The following is a 22,878-nucleotide window of genomic DNA, read 5'->3' on the forward strand; positions in this document are numbered from 1 at the left end:
AAGAGGAAGAAGAGATGCTTTGTAAAGTTACGTATTTCTATGCTTTTTTGATTCTGGTTATTTGAAATAGAGCCTTTTAGAATCCTTTATTGGTGTGAAGAGTTGTAATTTAGATATCCAGTATATTTGATAATAAATTAATCTTAGTCTTTAGAGTAGTAAACCATCACTTATACAAATATGAAATAGTCCACGAAACTTTCAATTGTAAACATAATTTAAATTGTACTTACGTAATTGATCCCTATCTCCACAGTCAACATTGAAAGGTTGATCACATTTATTCCGTTTTCTAATTTCTGGATCGAACACTAAACCATCTGGACATAATTTTGTTTTGGCTATTCCATCCTCACATTCATAAAATTTATCACATTGAATGGGGTCTGGGTATTGGCCATCTTTTGGTGGACATTTAAATTGTGCACCTAAAAAATAGGATAACATAAAGATATATATGTATATGTCGGTCAGATGGCTCAGTGGGCTGAGGCGTGCTCGATCGAGAAATCTAGTGGATTTACGATCGAGGTTCGAGTCCCAGCACGGTCATTTCAAAAATAAAAACATCGTATATAAACGTCGTAGTATAAAATTCTATAGAATCTACGACTTGGTCTGGAGTAAACTGGTGTCTGATCGGCCTATGGAGGAGCGGTGCGGCAAGGGATAAGGGCTTCCGGCTTGATGATACTCTTCCATAGATCCCTACCGAAGAGTGTAGACGCTTCATAACGGTGTATATATATTTATATAATAGAAACTTTTTAATTCCTGGGTTTTCGGTCTGAGAAAAATAAAACACTTTGTTATGGCTTAAACGTTTCGGCTAATTGCGATTTTCAATAAGCACTTTAATGAATAATTATAAACATTACATAAAACAAAACAAAAGACTAAAATTTACATTGCACTTGTTGGCTTGGCGTTTTGTTGTGGAATGCGTTGACTCTTGAAACCATATGGCAGAATTCAAAATTGACGTCCGTTAAGGACCGTATTTAAAATATTTGCCAAATTGTACATTTATAAAAATTAAATCAATTTATTAAATTATGATATACATTGGAGAGATCCTTGATGTCAGTTTTATTATTTATGCAATTATGGTCTTTCTTTACATGAATCATCTCCAATATACATCTTTTGTTGTAGTTTTGTTCTTTTTCTAAAATTTGTACATTTTCAAAATCAAAAGCATGGTTATTTTCTATTGAATGCTTGGCTAATGCTGTAGTGTTTACTTTGTTGGTTTGTACACTATGTTTGTGTGCAACCATCCTTCTATGTATATATTGATGTGTTTGCCCAATGTATGTCGAATTGCAGTCTTTACAATTTACTTTATAAACAACATCTGACTGCTGGTCCTTAGTAACAATGGGTTTAAATTTTGAAAAACATTGCCCCGATGTTTTAGGCGCTTTATGTCCAACATTGATATCATATTTTGCAAACATTCTCGACATTTGTTCGGAAAATCCATTTATATATGGTAGGGATATATAGCGTTTATTTGGGTTGGTGATATTACTATTGACATTGTTAGGTGAAATTTGGATTTGATTTGGAGTGGTATTGGAATTTGATTGGTTGTTGATGATATATTTTCTTTTTTTAATTAGAGGGTTTTAAAATTCTGGCGGATAATTATTTTTTTCTAAAATATCTTTAACTCTTTTCAGATTTTCGGAATGGAATTGTGGGCTAGATAGCTTAATTGCTCTATCCGTTAGACTGAATATAATACTTCTTTTGTGACTTACCGGTGCGTTGGTATTGTAGTTTAAATATCTTCCAGACCAGACTTCTTTTGTAAACCAGTTGGTAGTTATAAGTCCGTTATTGCTGTTATACTCCAAACTTAGATCGAGAAAATTAATTTTGTTGTTTTCTTCCATTTCATAAGTAAATTTAATGTTATTATGGAAGTTATTGAAAATTTGAATATTTATATAGATATATTACAAGTCATATACTAACTAAAACATTTTATATACACAATACAATAATTACAACTGTACCATACTTCAATTAAAACGGAAAGTTGCAAAAAATATGTCAGAAATTCGAATATAAAGAATATGAAACAGGACAAAGTTACATCAAATACATAATTTTAAAGTCAATAGAAAATACGAAAAGAAACTGTTTTCTCTTTACATATTTTTTGCATCAAACCACTTCCTTCGTGGTCTCCCTCTTCTTTCCTTCCCTTGTTCACCTGCTGATAAAACTCTTAGGATGTTTCTTTCTTGTGGCATTCGTAAAACATATCCCAACCATCTAACTTTCTGTACCTTGAGTTATTTTAGGTTTCTTATACATCTCCATTAGCTCCTGGTGTGTTCTTCTGCGCCATTCCCCTTTAGCCTCCTTTACACCACCAAAAATTTTTCTCATTATTTTCCTCTCCCAAATATCTAGCTTTTTTTCTTCTGTCTGGTTCATTGTCCAAGTTTCACATGTATACAACACCGTTGGTCTCATTATTATTTCTTACGCTCGGATCTTGGCTGCCCCGGACAGGTTTTTGCCTTTAATAGTGCGTTTAATAAACCTACTGCTTTGCTTTCGACAACCGTTTATCTATCTCTCTCTTTGTCTACAAAACCTATGCACTGTTGTCTTTTGTTAAGAATCGTGCCGCTTGTCTGGATATTGGCTCCTCTAATTATCTCTTTTAGTACTAGAATGAATAAGTCTGTTAACAGGGGTCCCCTTGATTTGATCCCCTGTTGACGTTAAACTGATTTGAACTTGAAAAACTGCCTTCTATCATGACTTTATTGACTGTATTGGTTAACGTCATTTTAACTAATCGTATCATTTTCTCTGATATTTCTAGTGCTCTCATTGCTCGTATAGCCCGTTTCGTGAGATGGAGTCGTCAGCCAGTTTAAAATCGATAAAGAGCATATTTATATGCAAGCCTAGATTTTGTTCATAACTATTGTTTTGTATTAATTTTAGCATAGAAATTTGATCGGTTGTTTATGTTCCCTGTCTGAAATAGTCCTGTCACCAGGGGGGGTACAACGGCCTCCTTAATTCAGATGGACTTACCCAAGTTTTTTTATATATTTTGACCCGTAGAATACGAATTTTTTGGGTAACAGTTGATCCGAATGTCGATAAGATTGTTATAGACAAAGAACTTGAGGAATTACATAACAGCGATTTCTCGCAAAGCAAAACATCTTTTTGTATTTTTTGGGTCATTTTAAGCAAAAAATATTCCTACAAGTTTTTTCGTATAATGCATAGTTTTCGAGATAACCGCGGTTGAACTTTCAAAAAATCGAATAATTGCAATTTTTGAACCCGAATAACTTTTGATTAAAAAATAAAGTAGCAATTCTGCTTACCGCATTTGACAGTTTAAGTCAAATTATATCGGTTTTGATTAGTTGTATTGCTAAAAATTAATTTTTTTATTGTTAAACCAAGCTATAAACACATAGTGTTTCCCGTCCCTAATCCATGCGTTTTAACGCATGCTACGTAGAAATTGCCTCGCTTGCACTTGTAGCTACTCTACCTACTCGTTCGATTTTAAATGAGAAATCATTGAAAACATCACTCACGCACTAGCTGTTTATAGCTTTGTTTAACAATAAAAATAATAAATTTTTAGCAATGCAAATAATCAAAACCGATATAATTTGACTTAAACTTTCAAATGCGGTAAGCAGAATTGCTACTTTATTTTTTAATCAAAAGTTATTCGGGTTTAAAAATTGCAATTTTTCGATTTTTTGAAAGTTCAACCGCGGTTATCTCGAAAACTATGCATCCTACGAAAAAACTTGTCACAGTATTTTTTGCCTAGAATGACCCAAAAATACAAAAATATGTTTTGTTTTGCGAGAAATCACTGTTATGTAATTCCTCAAGTTCTTTTTCTATAACAATCTTATCGACATCCGGATCAACTGTTACCCAAAAAATTCGTATTCTGCGGGTCAAAAAATATAAAAAAAACTTGGGTAAGTCCATCTGAATTAAGGAGGCCGTTGTACCCCCCCTGGCGACAGGACTAAAACCAGCCTGGCATTCTCCTATTATTTCTGATTCATAAGCTTTCAATCTAGTTCTTATAGGTTTTGCCAATACCTTATACACTACTTCTAACAGTGCGATTCCTCTGTAATTTTCATATAATATGGTCTTATCACCTTTCTTGTGAATTCGACAAATGAGTGCTGTGTTCCATTGCTCCGACATTTTTTCGTTTTCCCATATTTTCTTTATAAGTCGAGCTATTTTTTGCTGCAGTATATTTCCTCCTACCTTTAATATCTCTGCTGGCACTCCGCTTTCTTCGGCACTTTTATTATTTTTAGGTCTTTTTTACTGTTATTATCTCCATTTCTGTCGGTGCTTGTGTTTGTTGTGGTTCAGCTTCTTGTTTTTGTTGTTGTTCGATTTCTTGCCCTCGCTGTTGCATTTCTGTTTCTGCTTGGCCTCTATCGTTTAATAATCATTATTCTCCGAAGTACTCTGCCCATCTATTCAATTTTTCTATCTTGTCTCCCAGCAACATACCGTCTTTATTTCTGCAAAACATTGTGAATTTATTTTGAGTCTCTCGTGTTTTTTTACTCCTTGATAAAAATGTTTAACTTCTTTTTGGACTTAGTTTTCTTCAATTATTATTTATAGTTGCTTTTCCAGTACATTTCCCTTTTTTTGCCTGCATAATCGTTGAGCTTCTCTTCTTTTGTTTTTATAATACTCTTTACTTTCTTTTGTATTGTTTCTAATATTTTCCATTTTTGCGTACAACAACAAGAATACAAGAAACAACAAGAATAAATACATTTCATCAATGATTTCGCTTGGAGTGTTCAACAATATTGCCATTTACACCCACAACCATGAATATTTAGAATGTTGGTACTATTTTGACTAAAATACTGCGATGTCATTGCTACCCACCACAAAATAGATTCGTTGATGCAGAGAAATTAATGACTTATATATGTTTTGCACAGTTATGTTTGTTGCTTTCTAACGATCTACGATTACATAACAAGAGTAGGTATGTCACACTTGGATCACCCCGTCGAATTCTTGACTAAAAATCATGCATGAAGTTACTGCAGACATTTATTAGATTTGTAGAATTCATTGTGATTCAGCAAGAAGTTGTCTGAGTAATGCTAAATGTCAAAGAAATGTTTAGACTGTTAATTAACGCTAAAAGTTTTTTGTACAAATCGGTTGCATAACCGTGACATTCTTCACATCCTTTTACTATAAGATGTCGTGACATGATTGAATTAATAAAAAATATATGCAGATATAACTGTTTTAATGTTGCCAGTAGGATCGGTATATTACGTTACCTTGAAAGTTTTTTGCTGCTTACGATTAATTTTAATATAAATTAGAAATCTTTCTAGCATAACGTAAAGATCACAGAATGATGAAAACTTTTGATTGATAATTAGTAATAAAATCAATCTTTGGATATGCTATAGAGAGCTTATAGAAATACATTTCATATTATTGGAATTTAACTGATGAATGATTAAATAAGTATATATAAAATATATCGGGTGTTCTACAGCATCCGCGGTTTCCCCCATCCTATTCGCCATGCTTTTCGATCACGAATATCTTCCTCGTTGAGTTGTCTACTGTTCATTGCTTTCTCTACATCTTGTACCCATGTTCTCTTCGGTCTGCCTTTTTTTCTTCTCTCAGGTGGTGCATACTGGATTATTTTCTTGGGCCATCTTGTTGGTGCCATTCTCTGGACATGCCCGTACCATATTAATCTTTTTTGTTCTATTCTGTCTATAATATCCTTTTCTACTTACATTATTTCTTTTATTTCATCGTTTGGGATATGCTGTAGTTTAGATATTCTTCAGCTTATTCTAAGTGCGTCCATTTCTAAAGCTTGAAGTCTTTTATTTTGTCGGTCTTTTACTTCCCACACTTCCGAGTTGTACAATACAATCCCTTCCACGATAGTTTGGTAGATTATTTTCTTTGTCTGATTTTGCAGTCCTTTACTCCACCAAATGCCATTCACCTGCTTTATAACTTTTCTTCTTTGACTTATTCGATATTTTGGTCGAATTTGGAGTTTTTGTCAAAAATAAACCCTAGATATTTAAATTCATCACATCCTTTTATGTATTCCCCTTCTAATTCTAAGTCTTCCGTATCGCCTCCGACTAAAAGGTAATCAGTTTTCTTCATGCTTATTTTCAAACCCCATTTTCGGTACTCCTCTTTCAATTTTCTAATCATGTAATTGGCATCTTCTTTATCAGCAGAAATCACAACTTGGTCGTCAGCAAATATCAACGTGTACAAATAAGAATCTCCTACTGGTATCCCCATTGTTTGGCATTTCCTAGTCCAATATTTTAACACATGTGTAAAGTAAATTTTAAATAAAGTGGGCGACAGACAGCATCCCTGCAAAAGACCTTTCGAAGTTTTAAGAGTATTTGAAAGTTTCGCTCCTATTTTAATTGCTATTATTGTATTAGCACAGAGATATTTTATTCTTTGGATGTATTTTCTATTTAAAGTGGTTTGTTGTGATACATCAAACATTATTTCTCTGGGAACGGTATCATATAAGCTTTTTTAAGTCTACAAATACCATGTGAGTTTCTAGATTCCTAGCAGAACGTTTTTCTAGTAGATGTCTTATGCAGAAGATGTTATCTGTCCATGATATACCTGGCCCAAATCCACTTTGTTCTTCGGAATCTTGCCACTCCTTTTCTATCCGTTTCTTTATTATACATCCGTACAGTCTTCCAACTGAGCTGGTCATACTAATGCCACTGTAATTATTACAATTTTTTCTACCACCCTTTTTGTAGATAGGGGTAGTTATGGACTTTTTCCATTCGGAGGGTACGCCACTATTGCCTGAAAGGCATCCGTTGAATATTTCAATTAAAATTTGTTTTGCTTGTGTCGTTCTGTGCTTGATGAGTTCAATTGGAATACCTCCGGGACCAGGAGCTTTATTGTTTTTCATTTCTCTCGTTCTAGTCCTTAAATTGTTATATCTTCTAGTTGTTCCAGGTTGTTTGGGGCGATAATGGTTTGCCTTACATATTCCTGTCTATTTAATCTTACAATAGGTTTTTAAAGTATGTTTCCCACTCGCCTACATTTATAAGGGATATCTGGCATCTTTCTTGTACGTTTTGTCTTGTATTTGATATTGATCTCCAAGCTTCTTTGCTTTTTGTTCCTCCCATAAGAGTGTCTATTTCTTCACATTTATTCAGCCACATATTGATTAAATAAGTAAATTGAGAATTACTCTCGAACATGCTACAAAAATTAAACATAATATACACCAATTTTATCAGATATTATAAAGCATGTAACTCAACGAATATATAAATTATGAAACATTATTTAAAAGTCATCATCATAATCACAAGGTTGCCTCCCATATAGTATCTCTATCCAGAGTTCCTCGAGATCTAACACATACTACCAAAGTAAAAAGAGACTTAGGGACATGGACGTTAAAACAAACGAACAGACCAGACTCAAAATATTCAACAAGAATTCTTATTTGTGAAATCACACATGCGCTGAAAGAAATGAAATCAAGTCAAGCATCTGGGTTTGATGGCATCCATCGTGAGTTCCTGATACACAGTGGTGCATACAGGAAACAGTGGCTTGCAATGTTCCATACTGATATACTTCAGTAATGCAACATTCCTTTCTCACTTAATTTCACCTAAGCGAACCGAAACCGGACAAACCAAACGATAAGTCAGAAAACTACCGGCCCATAGCACTACTTAGCATGGTATAAACTATTAGAAAAGCTTCTCCTTAACAGAATTAGTCACAGAGTACTTAAAAATGTTCTCACTGAACAAGCACGCTTTCGCCCTCATCGAAGCTGTACGGACCAAGTCTTGTCACTAACAACTTTTATGGAAGCTAGTTTTCAAAACAATAAAAAAACATCAACCGCATTCATAGATTTTGTATACGAATCGATTTGGAAACAGGGATTAATATATACACTGACCCATATGGTCTCCTGCAGAAATATAATTATCCTCATTCAAAACATGCTGACAAACAGAACATTCCAAGTAATAATGGAAAGGAAGATTAGCAGACAGATGAAAGCAGAGTTCTGTCTTGCCATTTTACTTTTCAGCCTCAATATTGCTGACATGCCTGCAACCGAATCTTGGAAGTTTGGATATGCTGACGACTGGACCCTTGTTACAAACCACCAATCTTTAGAAACTACAGAGATTACTGTCACGAAGGACCTATCCATCGTAAGCGAATACTTTAAGAAATGGAGATTACTACAAAAACTTAAATATCAATTTTTCATCGCAACAACAGGCTGGCAAACAAAGAATTACGAGTGTATTTTAATAACAAACTGTTGAAACACAATAAGTAACCGAAATACCTTGGAGTTATTCTAGACAAAATACTCACAACTGACATCTGACGAAAACAGCAGCAAAACTAAAAATCTGTAACAATATTATACAGGGTGTAACGAAAATACAGGTCATAAATTAAATCACATATTCTGAGACCAAAAATAGTTTGAATGAACCTAATTTACCTTAGTACAAATATGCACATGAAAAAAGTTACAGCCCTTTGAAGTTACAAAATGAAAATCGATTTTTTCGAATATATCGAAAACTATTACAGATTTTTTATTGAAAATGGACATGTGGCATTCTTATGGCAGGAGCATCTTAAAAAAAGAATTATAGTAAAATTTGTGCACCCCATAAAAAATTTATGGGAGTTTTGTTCCCTTAAACCCCGCCCCCCCCCCAAACTTTTGTGTACGTTCCAATTAAATTATTATTGTGGTACCATTAGTTAAATTAAATATTTCTAAAACTTTTTTGCCTCTTAGTATTTTTTCGATAAGGCAGTTTTTATCGAGTAGCGGCTTCCTTTTTAATATGTTTACATAAAAATTTTATGGGGATTTTGTTCCTTTAAACCCCCCAAATGTTTGTGTATGTTCCAATTAAACTTTTACTACGGTACCATTAGTTAAACACAGTGTTTTTAAAAGTTTTTTGCCTCTTTGTATTTTTTCGAGAAAGCACTTTTTATCGAGATATTACTTCTTTTTTAATATGGTTCAAAATATACCTAAAAATGTAAATCATAAATAAATTTTCATATTATTACTGTATCCATAATCGTACTAGCCATATACAAATATGTGGTGGATTTGACAAATATTCAAAATATCTCGATAAAAACTGACTTTTCGAAAAAGTACTGAGAGGCAAAAAAGTTTTTAAAATATTATGTTTAACTAATGGTAGTACAATAATAATTAAATTGGAACGTACACAAAAGTTTGGGGGGGTTTAAAAGAACAAAACCCCGATAAAATTTTTATGGTGTGTTCAAATTTCACTATAATTTTTTCTTTAGATACTACTACCATAAGAATTCCATATGTCTATTTTTAATAAAAGATCTCTAATAGTTTTCGATATATTGGAAAAAATCGATTTTCATTTTGTAACTTCAAAGGGCTGTAACTTCTTTTATGCGCACATTTGTACTAAGGTAAGTTAGGTTCAATCGAACTATTTTTGGTCCCAGAATATGTAGTTAAATTTATGACCTGTATTTTTTTTTACACCCTGTATAGAAACTCTGCGGCACTACATGGGGTTCACCACACCAGCCTTAAAATTCTCTGCTCTTTGCCTGATATATCTGATGGCAGAATACTGTGCACCGGTATTTTAAATAGCATGCATACCCACCTGGTCGGCATAACGGGCACAATTATGCACACAATGTGACTACTCACCCTGAATAACATATGGCCACCCAACCTACGCCACGACCATGCTTTGGTTAAAGAATGCAACAGAACTATGGATAGTCGTCAAGTTCTAGACCACAACGACATCCCCGATATTCTTAAAAACCATCTCCGATCCAAGTTACCTCTCCTAAAATCCGCTCAAGACCTGCAGCAATCCAATTTTGACTTAAATGCTCGATGGAGAGAAGAAATTAGGACAGATCCATATTACCATAGTCTACTGAACATTATGACAAACCTTTTTTTTTGGGAGGTGAGAATCTTTTAAAGACCGTCTGGGAAGGTGTCCCAGGTGTGTTGGATTCAATCCGCCACGCTTCACCATGCCGGATCGCCTACCAACTAAACTCACCTCCTCTTTCTCCAGCCGACGAGTCCGGGACCACTCTTAGCGAGTATATACACTGACCCGTCGACCTATTATGACAAACCTGGAAAATTTGAATATCCCCGTAAGACTTGGGCAGCCCTTAATCGAATCATAACTGTGGAAGATGCGCCGACTTTCTCTACAGATGGGGTAAACTTTCCTCGATTTCTTGTGATTGCGGCTATGCAAGACTGATGACCAGGCACATAGTGTGGGACTACCCACGCAGTGTATACACAAGCGACCTTACAGACTTTGTAATGGTAATGGAAGAGTCAATAGAATATAAACAAAATGTCGAAACCCAAAAGACTCCATTTTCAAACAAATAAATGTTTAAAAATAATAAAATCTCTTATACCTATTCCCATCCTAAAAATTGCAAGGAAAAGGGTGATGAATGTAGAGACATGGGGAGTCTACATAGTTGCACTCCACAACATATAAATTCACCGAGGTAAAGATCAACAAATCTGCTTCCTAGTACTCGATACGTGAGTAAAACCGTGGGTAGATAAAAGGCATTATATTTAATTTCGATTCAGAGATCATTACCATCTTTCTATGGACCATTTCGAACTCTTTTTGTTCTCATCAAGAAAGCAACTGTAATGATGCTCTAAATTAAATATAATGCCTTTTATCTATCAATAGAATATATTTATAAAAAATTAGATATCTGTAATGTATTGAAAGTGTCGAAGAGTATATACAGTGCGTCCATAAAGTAACGCATAAATTCGTTATTCCCTAAACCGACGACTTTAAGAAAAATTCCCGAAACAAGTCGATTTTTATTTTTAAATTACAATTTTTAGTGTCCTCATCCATCTAGGCGTGATGACATAATTGATGATTTTTTAAATAAGAATAGGGGTCATCTGATAGCTCATTTGAAAGGGTATTCAATTCTCTATTTAGTAGTATAAACATTGCCATAATTCAAATGTTGAATGAGTTGCATATGTGAGTTCATTTTAAATGAAGTAAAGAAACACAGACGTACTCACAGTCATTTATTTCACTTCGACGACCGGTTTCGATCTCTACAATATACAGATCATCTTCAGGTCGGCGTTACAAGTGGTTAAATGCTACAATTAAAGAAAGCCAGAGTTAGAACATTGTCTGGTTGTATCAAAATGCAAATAGAAAGCCAAAAATTTCGAAAGGTATGTGACTGTTGACATTTCAGAACAACAAACAAATGCATACGTATGCACACATATGAGCAAACAAGTACTCATAAGCACGCACACGCACACAGATGCATGAGGTTTATTATGACTATTTGTTAAATTAAAATTAAATTTTAAATTTTGATCTACTTACATGCCGTTACAAGGGATGATTTGTAAGTTCATCAGTAGCATGTGCATGATGCAACCTCATGCATCTGTGTGCGTGTGCGTGCTTATGAGTACTTGTTTGCTTATACAGTGCGTAAATCGTTCAGCTGTATATAGGGAACATTCACTGTATATATTTAGATACATAAATACATACATTGTATTATATTAAGATAATTGTGGCAACTTCGCTCTCTCAATGACAATATAATAATTATTGTTATTAGCATTAAGGGGCATTAAAATCTTTGTTTTTGATTTATTTATGGACTGCCTTGCATTCAAAATCACTTATTCTATTCGTTCTAACAGCTCTATTGCACCAGAAACTCGTACTTGAACAGAAGTTTCAACTAACACAGGTTAGCACAGTAGCGACAATGATCTTAATGTATATTTCCTATGTCCAGCAGAACGATTTACGTACTGTATGTGTGCATACGTATGTATTTGTTTGTTGTTCTGAAATGTCAACATTTACATACCTTTCAAAATTTTGGCTTTCTATTAGCATTTTGGTGCAACCAGACACTGTTCTAACTCTGGCTTTCTTTAATTGTAGCATTTAATCACTTGTAACGCCGACCTGAAGATGATCTGTATATTGTAGAGATCGAAACCGGTCGTCGAAGTAAATTAAATGATTGTGAGTACGTCTGTGTTTCTTTACTTCATTGCCGTAATTATTTATATAGGTTGGCCAAAAAATTGTTTTTTTTTATTAAATTAATTGACATAAAAACATGAATGTATGTAATCTATTTAATTTTAAATACATTTTACTGCTGTCAGAAAACAGAAAAAAAATTTATTTGACAAATAAACATTAATTTTCGCTTAAACGAAGTGTTCAAACTGCCAAGAGGCAGGTGGGTGGCAGCTTTAAGATTGAATATAAGCGAAAAACAATATTTATTTGTCAAATAAACATTTTTTTCTTGTTTTTTGACAACAGTAAAACGTATTTTAAATGAAATAAATTACATTCTTCGTTTTGTCTCAATTATTTTAATTAAAACAATGTTTTTTAAACACGCTGTATAAATAATTATATTCATATTTATATTACAGAACAGAGAATTCAGTTACCTTTTAAATGAGCTATCACACGACGCCTACTCTCATTTAAAAAAATCATCGATTACGTCATCACGCCCAGATGGATGACATCACTAGTATGATATATATGCCAAAAAATCGTAATAAAAATAAAAATCGACCTGTTTCGGGATTTTTCCTTAAAGTAGTCGGTTCTGTTCTGTAAAGTTCTAAATATGCTCTATTCTTTTTCGTTTTAATATTTTGTATTTAATTACGTTTTCTCTATTTAAGTCTTTTTTTATATTTGTTTTTATTTCACCCAATCTAGGTATATTTAGTCCGAGTAAGTGGTTGTGACAGATTTTTTTAATGTTTTTGTGTTTATTCCTTTCTTCTTTTCTATTTTGGTTGCTGTCATTGCATATACAGGTGTTATTTAGAACCTTTATTTTATTGGTTTATATTTTTTAGTAGTGTTTATTCTTCTTTGGTTCTTCTTCTTAGCGTGCCTGTCCGTTCCGAACGTTGGCGATCATTCTGGCTATAATCACTTTGTTGGTTGCTATACGGAATAATTTTGTTGAGGTCTTTCTATACCATGCTCTCACGTTAGCTAGCCAGGATATTCTTCTTCATCCAGGGGCCCTTTTTCTTTCAATTTTACCTTGTAAAATGCATTGGAGTAGCTCGTATCTGCCTTGATTTCTCATTATATGTCCCAAGCACTGCAGATTACGGCTCTTCACAATGTTGACTAAATCTGCGGTTGTGTTCATCCTCCGTAGTACTTCTTCATTGGTGACTTTTTTTGTCCATGGTATCTTCACGATGCTTCTGGACAACCACAGCTCAAAAGCCTGAAGTTTTGATCGAGTTTCTGCCTTCAATGTCCACGTTTCTACTTCGTATAGAAGCACTGAATACACGTAACATTTAAGGAGCCTTATTTTTGTTTTTAGGGTGAGGTCATGGCTCTTTAACACAGAGCTCATAGTCAAGAATGTACTTTTTGCCTTTCCGATGCGACATCTTATCTCTTGAGTATATTATCCCACGACTCATTGATTATAGTTCCCAAGTAGTTGTATTGTGAGGCACGTTCAATTCTCCAGTTATGTTTTGCTTGCTGATGATCATTAGCTTGGTTTTGCTGGTGATCATATCTAGTCCATATGTTCTACTTGTTTCCGATATTTTATTCATTAAGTTTTGCAACCCTTCTATGGTATTGGAAAACACTATTGTATCATCTGCAAACCGCAGGTTACTGAGCTTGACTCCATTTATTAAGATGCCTTCATCAATATCTTTTTGAACCTCTTCAAAAATGTGCTCTGAGTACAGATTTAATATCAGCGGTGAAATTATGCATCCCTGTCTGACTCTCCTTAAAATTTTGACCTGGTCTGTATATTCTCCATCTATTAGGAGCACTGCTGATTGATTCCAATAAAGGTTAGCTATTATTTTCAGGTCTCTTCCGTCAATCCCTGTCCTCTTCAACACTTTCATCATTTGTTCATGCCTGACTCTATCTAAAGCCTTCTTGTAGTCAATCAGGCATGCAAAAACATTTCAGTTGACATCTCTATATTTTCAAAACAACACCTGCGTACTAAACAAAGCTTCCCTCGCACCAACGGCGTTCACAAATCCAAACTGATTGGGCGCAATTTGTTCTTCGCTGTTCTTGTTTTTTGGTTCCTTTCATATTTTTTTCTTTTTAGTTATTAGTTTGTCCAATCGGCATTCAAATTGTTATTTTGATTTCCAATATTATCAACAGGAAACTTTCTTGCAATACACCTAACATGCAATAACATACTTTCGTTGATAGCAACATTATGATTATTAATATTTTATATAAAAACTTCTGTTTTGGCGGTCTTTAAACGATCAAAAACAAAAATGGCACAGCAAAAGTCAGAATAGCCGTTAAGCAACATATTATATAATCGATTTATTTACTTAAATATAAGTGAAAGCATATAATTACTTTTAAACTTGGTCATATTTTATGGTAATGTCTGGTCTCTCAACTCTATATACACTTTTGAATATTTATCATGCTTGATCTGTCATATACGCATGAGGAACCGTCAAGAATGCTAGTGAGTTATTTAAAGCTAAAAATGATTGCTTGTTATTAAATTCTTCACAAAAACCTTTCTCACAAAATAGTAGCAACTAAAAGAAATTGAACAAAGTCATAACTAAGTAATTCATAATATAAATCATTGCAGACAACTAGCGCACCTAGTTTGGTTAGTCATTTAAGACAATTTAATAACTTAAAAACAAGAATTTTAGAGGTCACTGATTAAGTACTAAGAAGTATCTAGAGTGGTTTTGAAATATAAGGTCGATAAAAATGTTAATACCTACATTATTTACTATGTGCAGTGTGATTCAGGAAACAGTGAAATAGAAAATACTGGTTGACCACGGTTGACTGAGCTAAACGAAACACAGCGTTATCATTATCACTATGTCAACATTTCAGAAAAGCACAGAGTCCCGTAGATTTTTTTTAAAGGGGACACTTTTCGATATACGTACTAAACTTTGCCACTTTTGCTCTTCAAGCCGGATTAGGAGTCAGTCCAATTTTTTAAATACAATTGATATTAATATTACGTCATTGTAAAGGCCTTGTCTTTACAATAACGTGTCAGTTTTCAAATTCCACAATATAGGTACTGTGTTGGGATACACGGTATCTCTTAGTAATCTTCTTATTAAAACAAATCCTTTTAATAATTTTAAATGTCTTTAGCAAAACAAACTACGTTTGTTTATAGTAAATACGATCGACCTAAATTAGCACATATCAGTGTAACAGTTTAGGTTTGACAAAGGTCGGTTTGCAATAACAATAGTATTCATTATTTTTATAACCGAGTCGACTCAGCGCTTTTAACCAAAACAATGTTACTTTCATTATATACCAAAACAATAAACAGGAGAAGACTAATTATTATCTTCTAATTCCATTGCGAAGAGTAAGTCATTAATATTTGAGATCCCAAAGGGAAAACATCACAGCTACTGAGAACTAACGTACCACCAGCTATTTACCGTTAGTACTCTAACTTATAAAATAAATGCATCTACGGTGATACGAGTTATTTCATCAACCCTTATGGTAGGGGGTAACCAACCCCTAATTATCCAAGGTGGCTCAGAAGCCAGGAGCCACCATATCTTTGAAATTTGAGCCACCATCTTTGAGAGTCCAAATTAAAAAAGTTCACAAAATGACATATATTTGGGAACTGTCGTAACGGACCAACTAGATCCAGACATAGAAATAAAACGCAAATTAGCGATGACCAAAACTACTTTCATGAAAATGAAGTCATTTCTTTACAATAATCATCTTAGTTTAGAACTAATAAAAATAATTGTTAATGCGATTTTGAATTCAAATAGACTTAGGGGGGGGGGGGGAGTATGGTTTGAAATCGGAGGGGAGTATAGTTCTTTCGAAGCTATGGTAGAATTATTTTACTTTTAAATTTAACAAACATATTAAGTATAATTTAAAGAATATTTAAGAAAGTCAATCCAAAATATTGAAAACTAAGCCATTGGTGACAAATTTTGTCAGGCAGCTAAAAAAATGGATTTTGCGGTGAACATCAGAACTCGTCACTGGATCATACGAAACAAAAAATTCAAAAAGATTTAATTAGCATATGAGTTTCACGAGGTAACAACGTCGAGTTTTTTTATTTTTAATAATTTTTAAATTTTTGGTATCACTCAGAAATCAAAAATACGAAATGTTAGGTAAAAATTTTGTGAAAATGAATAGATTTATTATTGTTGATCAAAAAATAAACACAAAACGAAAAATATCTCGAAATTGTTACCTCACAAAATGTCTAAAGAAAATTTATGCAAAATGTCAGGTAGATCGGTCAAGTATTTTTTCAGTTACAATGTCCACCGCATTTGAAAAAGCAGTTTTGAGAAAAATGCGTTTAAAGTTTTGACAACTGCATTCTTCATCTTCTTATTTGTCTGCGAAATATTAAAGTGATGAACATTGGAATATGTTTTTTGAATCGCGTAGTAATCTACAAAAGAGAAGGCGAACAGTTGTTTAACGTTTCTCACTACGCTCAAGCGTGCTGGCGCGAAGCCGCGGCAAAGCGGCATCGAACGTAGGGATATTCAACACGCTGTATCTCTGGTAATTTTACTCCGATCAATCTGAAATTTTTAGAGAGTATTCTTGAAAGTACACACTTTTATTTTATATAATAAAAAAAAAATATTTCAAACCATTCCCCCCCCCCCCCTTAAGTAGATCAAGTTGATTGATGGACGACGAGATTTCGTGATCCATTAATTGATGAAGAAATCAAGAGGAAATCACCGCGTTACAGACTTGCAATAGGTGCCTTTATTATCATCAGCATGGTTATCAAATATTCGTCTGGAGACACAAATACTGTTCATAGTTATCGGTAACCAGGACCGGCAGAGGAGGAAGACTAAGAACACAGGGCTTTCCAGGTCGCCATTAAGCGAAGCGAAATAAATAGACTAATAGACAGGATATGTGAAACGCAGTAACGATAGTCATCTTATAAAAAATGTATATTGGGAAAGTCCAGATGGGAGAAAGTGTATAAATAGGACAACCTGGAACAAGGTGAAAAGATGTAGAAAGAGTGGATCTGGAGAAAAGGGATGTGAGAAAATGGAAAATAGTGGCACAGGATCGACAAACATGGAAGGCGATAGTAGAATAGAATAGAATAGAAATATGCTTTATTGTCATGAAAAATTTAACAATTTTATAGACAAAGCTTACAAGAATCATAAATAAAAACAATAACAAATACAATTTACTAAAATTATACAAATCGTCAATATAAATAAAACATAATAAAGTCAAATAAAAATCAGTAACAATCTATTGCAAAATTAAAAAAAAATTGCAAATTGCGTAATCTACCTTAAGAAATTTAATAAGAAATTTAATAAATTATGCTGCTGCATATGACACTCAAATATAGATTAAGATTCTACTTATACATAACAATACTGTAATTTCTTAGTTATTGGTTAAGAAACTCTGCTATTGAATAATATGGTCTTTCAGATAAATAGGCTTTAGTCATTTTACGGAACTTGGGGAAAGATGTTGCAGATTTAAGTTGTAGAGGGAGATGGTTGTATAGTTTTTTTGTAGAATATAATATAGATTTCTTTATTAACTCACTGGACGGGATCGGTAAATAGATGTCAAAAGTAGAATTTCTGGTGGAATAGTCATGTCTAGGTCTTTCTGGAAAAACATGTAAACGCTGTAAACGCTGAAATACTCACGAAGAGTTGTATTGCTATAATAGCAATACAACTCTTAACTAAAATTTTTAACACTATAAGTCAGAAAATGATGAAGTTACAGTAATACTTTGGATAGTTTATGATAGAAGAACATTTACACTATTAATTTAATTAAAAAAAATGACAAAACATAATTCTAAATATTGCAAAATTATTTTACAAGAACATGTGAATTAAAAAAAGGGGGGCTAACTTCGTCCCTATTGTTCTAGGACAATTGTTTTTCTTTCTAAATGTGTATTAAAATTCAGACTTTCTAAATATGAAAAAATAATTTTTCTACGGGTAACGGTTAAAAAGTTATTCTAATTGTTTATAAGTAAGTACAAATACGACATGTTTTGCAAAATAATGTTACACTGTTTAAAATTACTTTTTGTCATTTTTTTTAATTAAGGTAATAGTATAAATGTTCTTATTTCATAAACTGTCCGAAATATTACTGTAAGCTCATAATTTTCTGACTTACAGTGTTGCAAAAAAAAATGAATTTGGGATAAACAAATTAAATAACTTTTAAACTATTGGACCAATTGGTTTGAAATTTAAAATCTAATTTAAGCACAAGAAGTCTCAGCATTCCGTGTAATAAGGAGGTTCTAACTTAATTTTTACTTAAGTTATGAACATTTATAAAATCTCAAAATTTATGACTTATTTTGCAATTTTCTAAACAAAAAAAAAAGGATAGACATATTCAGCGAACGCCATATTGAAGTTTTTTTTATATGATTTATTAGTTTCTTATTCTCAAATTTGTTTAGAATGCTTTACTTTTTAGTAATAGACGAAAAAAGCGAAAATTTACCGTTTTTTTATCTTCATTTGTTTATAACTATGTATATCATCAAAATCGACTGCAGGAAACATATAGGTTATTAATAAAGATATCCATACTACTCAAACAATTTGGTTTCGGCCTGAAGGTGGATGTGTCACGAGAAAAATCTTATTTCTCTGGACTATAATGCTTAGCTGCTATGAATAAACTAATGAACTAAACCCAGAGAGTGATTGAAGGACCAGATAAAATACGATACGGGTGTTAAGAATATGACATTGTAAAACCAAGGCGAAATATAGGAAGGAATTGAAGCTGCTTCTAGAACAAGCCTAGACCCACCTTGGGTTGTAGCGCCAATGATGTTGATGATGATGATTATTAACTAAGAGATTTTATACAATAAAAGAAGAGGAAATAAATATTAAAACCAGTGCCGGTTTATGCACTGGGCGCTTGGGGCGGGCGCCCAGGGGCCCGGGCCCCGGAGGGGCCCGTAAGGCTCGTTCCTTTTACTAATAAAAAAGTAAAGTCCTCTAAATAATCTACGTATTTTCCATAATAGAAAAAAAAGACGACGAAATACCTGCGATTTCGAAATGGTCTGATTTTAAGACTGATGACTTTATAAAAACTGTGAACTTTTAAACAAAAAAGTGATAGAACATTGTAAAAAATATTTGAAGATGGAGAAAAAGCTTATTATAGTAGATTAAATAAAAGCAACTTTTATAGAGGAAAACCCAATGGAGGCAAAGAAAAGAGAGATTGGCTAATACAGCGTTTCCCAACCGGTGGGTCGCGACCCACTAGTGGGTCGCGGGCGGATTGCAGATGGGTCGCGGCGTCGCTCTTACAGTAACTGAATAAAGTACATATTATATCATCATGGGTGGGGGATGGGTCGCAAATATGAAAAAACATCAGAAGGTGGGTCGCCAGATATAAAAGATTGGGAATCACTGGGCTAATATATGACGCAAGTGTTAAAGCTGTTTATTGTTACCCTTGCAAATTATTTTCATTTGAAAAAATAGTTTAACTGAGTTTTGATGGACCCATTGGAAACATTTGAATATTTTGCTCAAATCTCACGAAGAAAGTAAATTTCATCTGAACTCTATGGTTACATTAATAACAAGATCATCATTGATTGGAGTTGTAAACGCTATTGGATAAACGTCCATAAAGAATTGTTGTCACTACTAAATGACTTGCTTCTCAAGGACTAGTTTTCCGTTGATGCAATGAGGATTTAACGAGTCATCATAAAGGAAATTACTTAAGTTGTCTTGTATACTAGGCTAAATTTGACTACTTCTTAGCTGAGCATTTACAGCGAAATGCGAATAAATTAAAAGGTTCAGTTAGCTATTTGTCTCACCAAATTTGCAATAAATTCTTGGAAGTAATGATATCAAAGCTTGTAGAAACTTTTGACACTGTAAATGCTTTGTTAAGAACTAGTCAATTTTCAGTTAAGCAATAACAGAGACGAAAAATTAACAATTAAAATTGAAGCCAAGACACTGCTGAATAAAATCTTTGAGACAGCTCTATTGACACTGATATGGTCAAAAACTTTGGAATGAGTTAATGCAAAAAGCAATACGTGAACGTGAAGAAACTGTGGACTTAAACGTGTCAATTGGAGTAGAAATAATGACATCTATTTTGAGATTTGTTTGAGACGTAAGAAATATGTCCAAGCGATATTGAAGTAGAAGCCAAAAATATTTTTTTACGAAGACGGGGATATATGCTACAAAGATGTTACATCAACTGTTAGATGATTTTCTACGCTAGATAAGGAAGCAATCAAGACGTCAACTAATACTCTATATGTGAAATATAAAAAATATGTTGATGAAACCAAAGAGAACTTGCATAACGAAATTACCCATTCTATAACATTATGCCAAAATTTGAATAAACATTTATAAAATTTGGTGTCATCATGGATGTAAAGATTATAAAGGCAACATTTTCCAATATTTTACCTTTACTGCAAGTTTATTTCACGATAGGTACCAACTTCTAATGCATCAGGCGAGCGGCCTTTTTCGGCTTTAAAAAGAATAAAAGTATATTTAACGCCAAATTTGGGTCAAGAAAATGTAGACGCATATCACTATTGTATTATAGAAATTGAAGACCTGGAGCAACTTAATTGTGATATTATCTGACAGATTGCTAATGCCTAGTCAAGCAAAAAAGTGATCTAATTTTTGTCATATGTATTTTTTAGAATATATTTTTTTTGTTTGTCAAGTGTTGTTTTGTGTAATTTTCTGTTTTTTTATACATTTTTAAATATATTTTTTGGAATATTTTTTACGTTTGCTATTCTTCTTGTTTGCTAAAAATTGTGTATGGATTTTACGGGTATAAATACATGAATGTGTTTTCTTGTAAAAAAATCTGACTACGAATAGCAATTAAGGGGGCCCCTAAATATTCAGCGCCCAGGGCCCGAAGTTAGGTTAAACCGGCACTGATTAAAACTGGTAGTACCGCAGAGTATTATTCTTCGTATTGTACCTTCTTATTTGCGATTTCTAAAGTTAAAGAGATGTCATAACTGGCATAATTGCAGATGTCATGTCATGACCAAGAAGGATTTTCTACGAGACGAAGAATATGCCAAGACAAAATATTCTCTCATACAAATAACCTACTAAAGGAGTTATGGATGGTCATCTTTATGGACGAACAATACAAATTGCTTAAACCTCACCATTACAAAAACATAATATTTTAGCCGGCCTCATTTTTAGATCTGCGGGATTCAAAAGTGATTTGGATATAAATAGTAATATACATTTCGGAGATGATATAACATCCCTAATACTCAAAAAACTTAACCAAACGGTTTTTTAATTTAATGAATAATAATCCCTGTTTTCAGCGCTGATATACCCTATTCCACGAACATACGACTGTTGTGGATTATCTCGACAACGAATATTTTACTGTGCAAATTATGAAGAACGAAATTAAATTGAAAAATACATTGTTGTTTATTGGAACAAATATTAGAGCCATTTACTTTCGCACTTCTTATGTTGCACATTAAAATATTCGTTGTAGCCAGATTCGTTGTAATCCTAGACAGTCGTATATTCGTGGAATAGCCCATAGGGATAATGCAGTTATATTTTTGAAATAATTTTTATGTTTTTAAAGCATGTAAAGTTCGTATTTTGTTTCATAATTGTAACAAAATTGCGTCAAACACAGAATTTTTTTTCTTCGAACACATATTTCACATATTCGATATTCATCAATAACGAAACGATCAAACGTCGGCGTCGTTAACAGTTATTACACCATTTTCTTTTTCAAATTATGCAATGAATGGTAGGACAAAAATGATTTTAGGCATCTCTATGGTTATATATGATAAAATATTATGTATTAAATAAACATTAAACTTAAACATGTTTAAGAACATATTAATAATTGCTCCACGAGAAACTTTTAACCATGCATTGATTTAAAGAGAACCACCGTTACTCTAGACTCTAGAGTATACAATATCTATATTATTTAAGTACGATTCTTCATGGTTATTGGATATATAAGGTACAGTATTTAATAAATAAAAGTAATACATACTTGCAGCAGCTATACAAACACAGACAAAAACTAAAAATTTCATCTTAAAAGTGCCGTGGTAGAAGAGTTAACATGTACTGAAGTTCCAGCGAAACTGAAAGTTGTTGGCTAACTGTTCTCACATTCGAGGCCGTAGAAAGTGCAAGTTCTTGCCACGTTCGTCTGTTAAAGAAATAGCTGTAATAATTTTAAGGAAAGGAGTGAAGGATATGAAGAAATATACAGAGAGATTCGTCTAGTTTGAAGCGTAAATTCGTTTGAATATGGTGATGCTCTATACAAAGGCGATTGATTGAGAAATGTAATAATTTTAACTAAGTTTATGTCTGTTTATGATGTATTACCACAATACATACTTGAAAACCGTAATTATCAGTAGGAAGTGTACAGGGTGTAACAAAAATACAGGTCATAAATTTAATTACATTTTCTGGGACCAAAAATAGTTCCATTGAACCTAACTTACCTTAGGATAAATGTGCACATAAAAAAAGTTACATCCCTT

At 33.1% G+C, this 22,878-nt stretch overlaps 1 protein-coding gene across 1 annotated transcript in view; it reads right to left on the minus strand.

Annotated features, from left to right (window-relative positions):
- The window catches only part of LOC114344572 (protein obstructor-E), a 39,579-nt gene extending 17,036 nt beyond the window's left edge, over positions 1-22,543 (minus strand). The window contains exons 1-2 of the mRNA XM_028295408.2: positions 22,374-22,543; positions 234-428 (exon numbers count right to left, since the gene is read on the minus strand). Of these exons, the coding sequence (XP_028151209.1) occupies positions 234-428; positions 22,374-22,416 (238 nt within the window). The 5' untranslated portion in view covers positions 22,417-22,543. The remainder of the gene's footprint in view (positions 1-233; positions 429-22,373) is intronic.
- Between the last annotated feature and the right edge of the window lie 335 nt (positions 22,544-22,878).

The sequence above is a fragment of the Diabrotica virgifera genome, chromosome 1 (assembly GCF_917563875.1).
Source record: "Diabrotica virgifera virgifera chromosome 1, PGI_DIABVI_V3a".
Taxonomy (NCBI): domain Eukaryota; kingdom Metazoa; phylum Arthropoda; class Insecta; order Coleoptera; family Chrysomelidae; genus Diabrotica; species Diabrotica virgifera.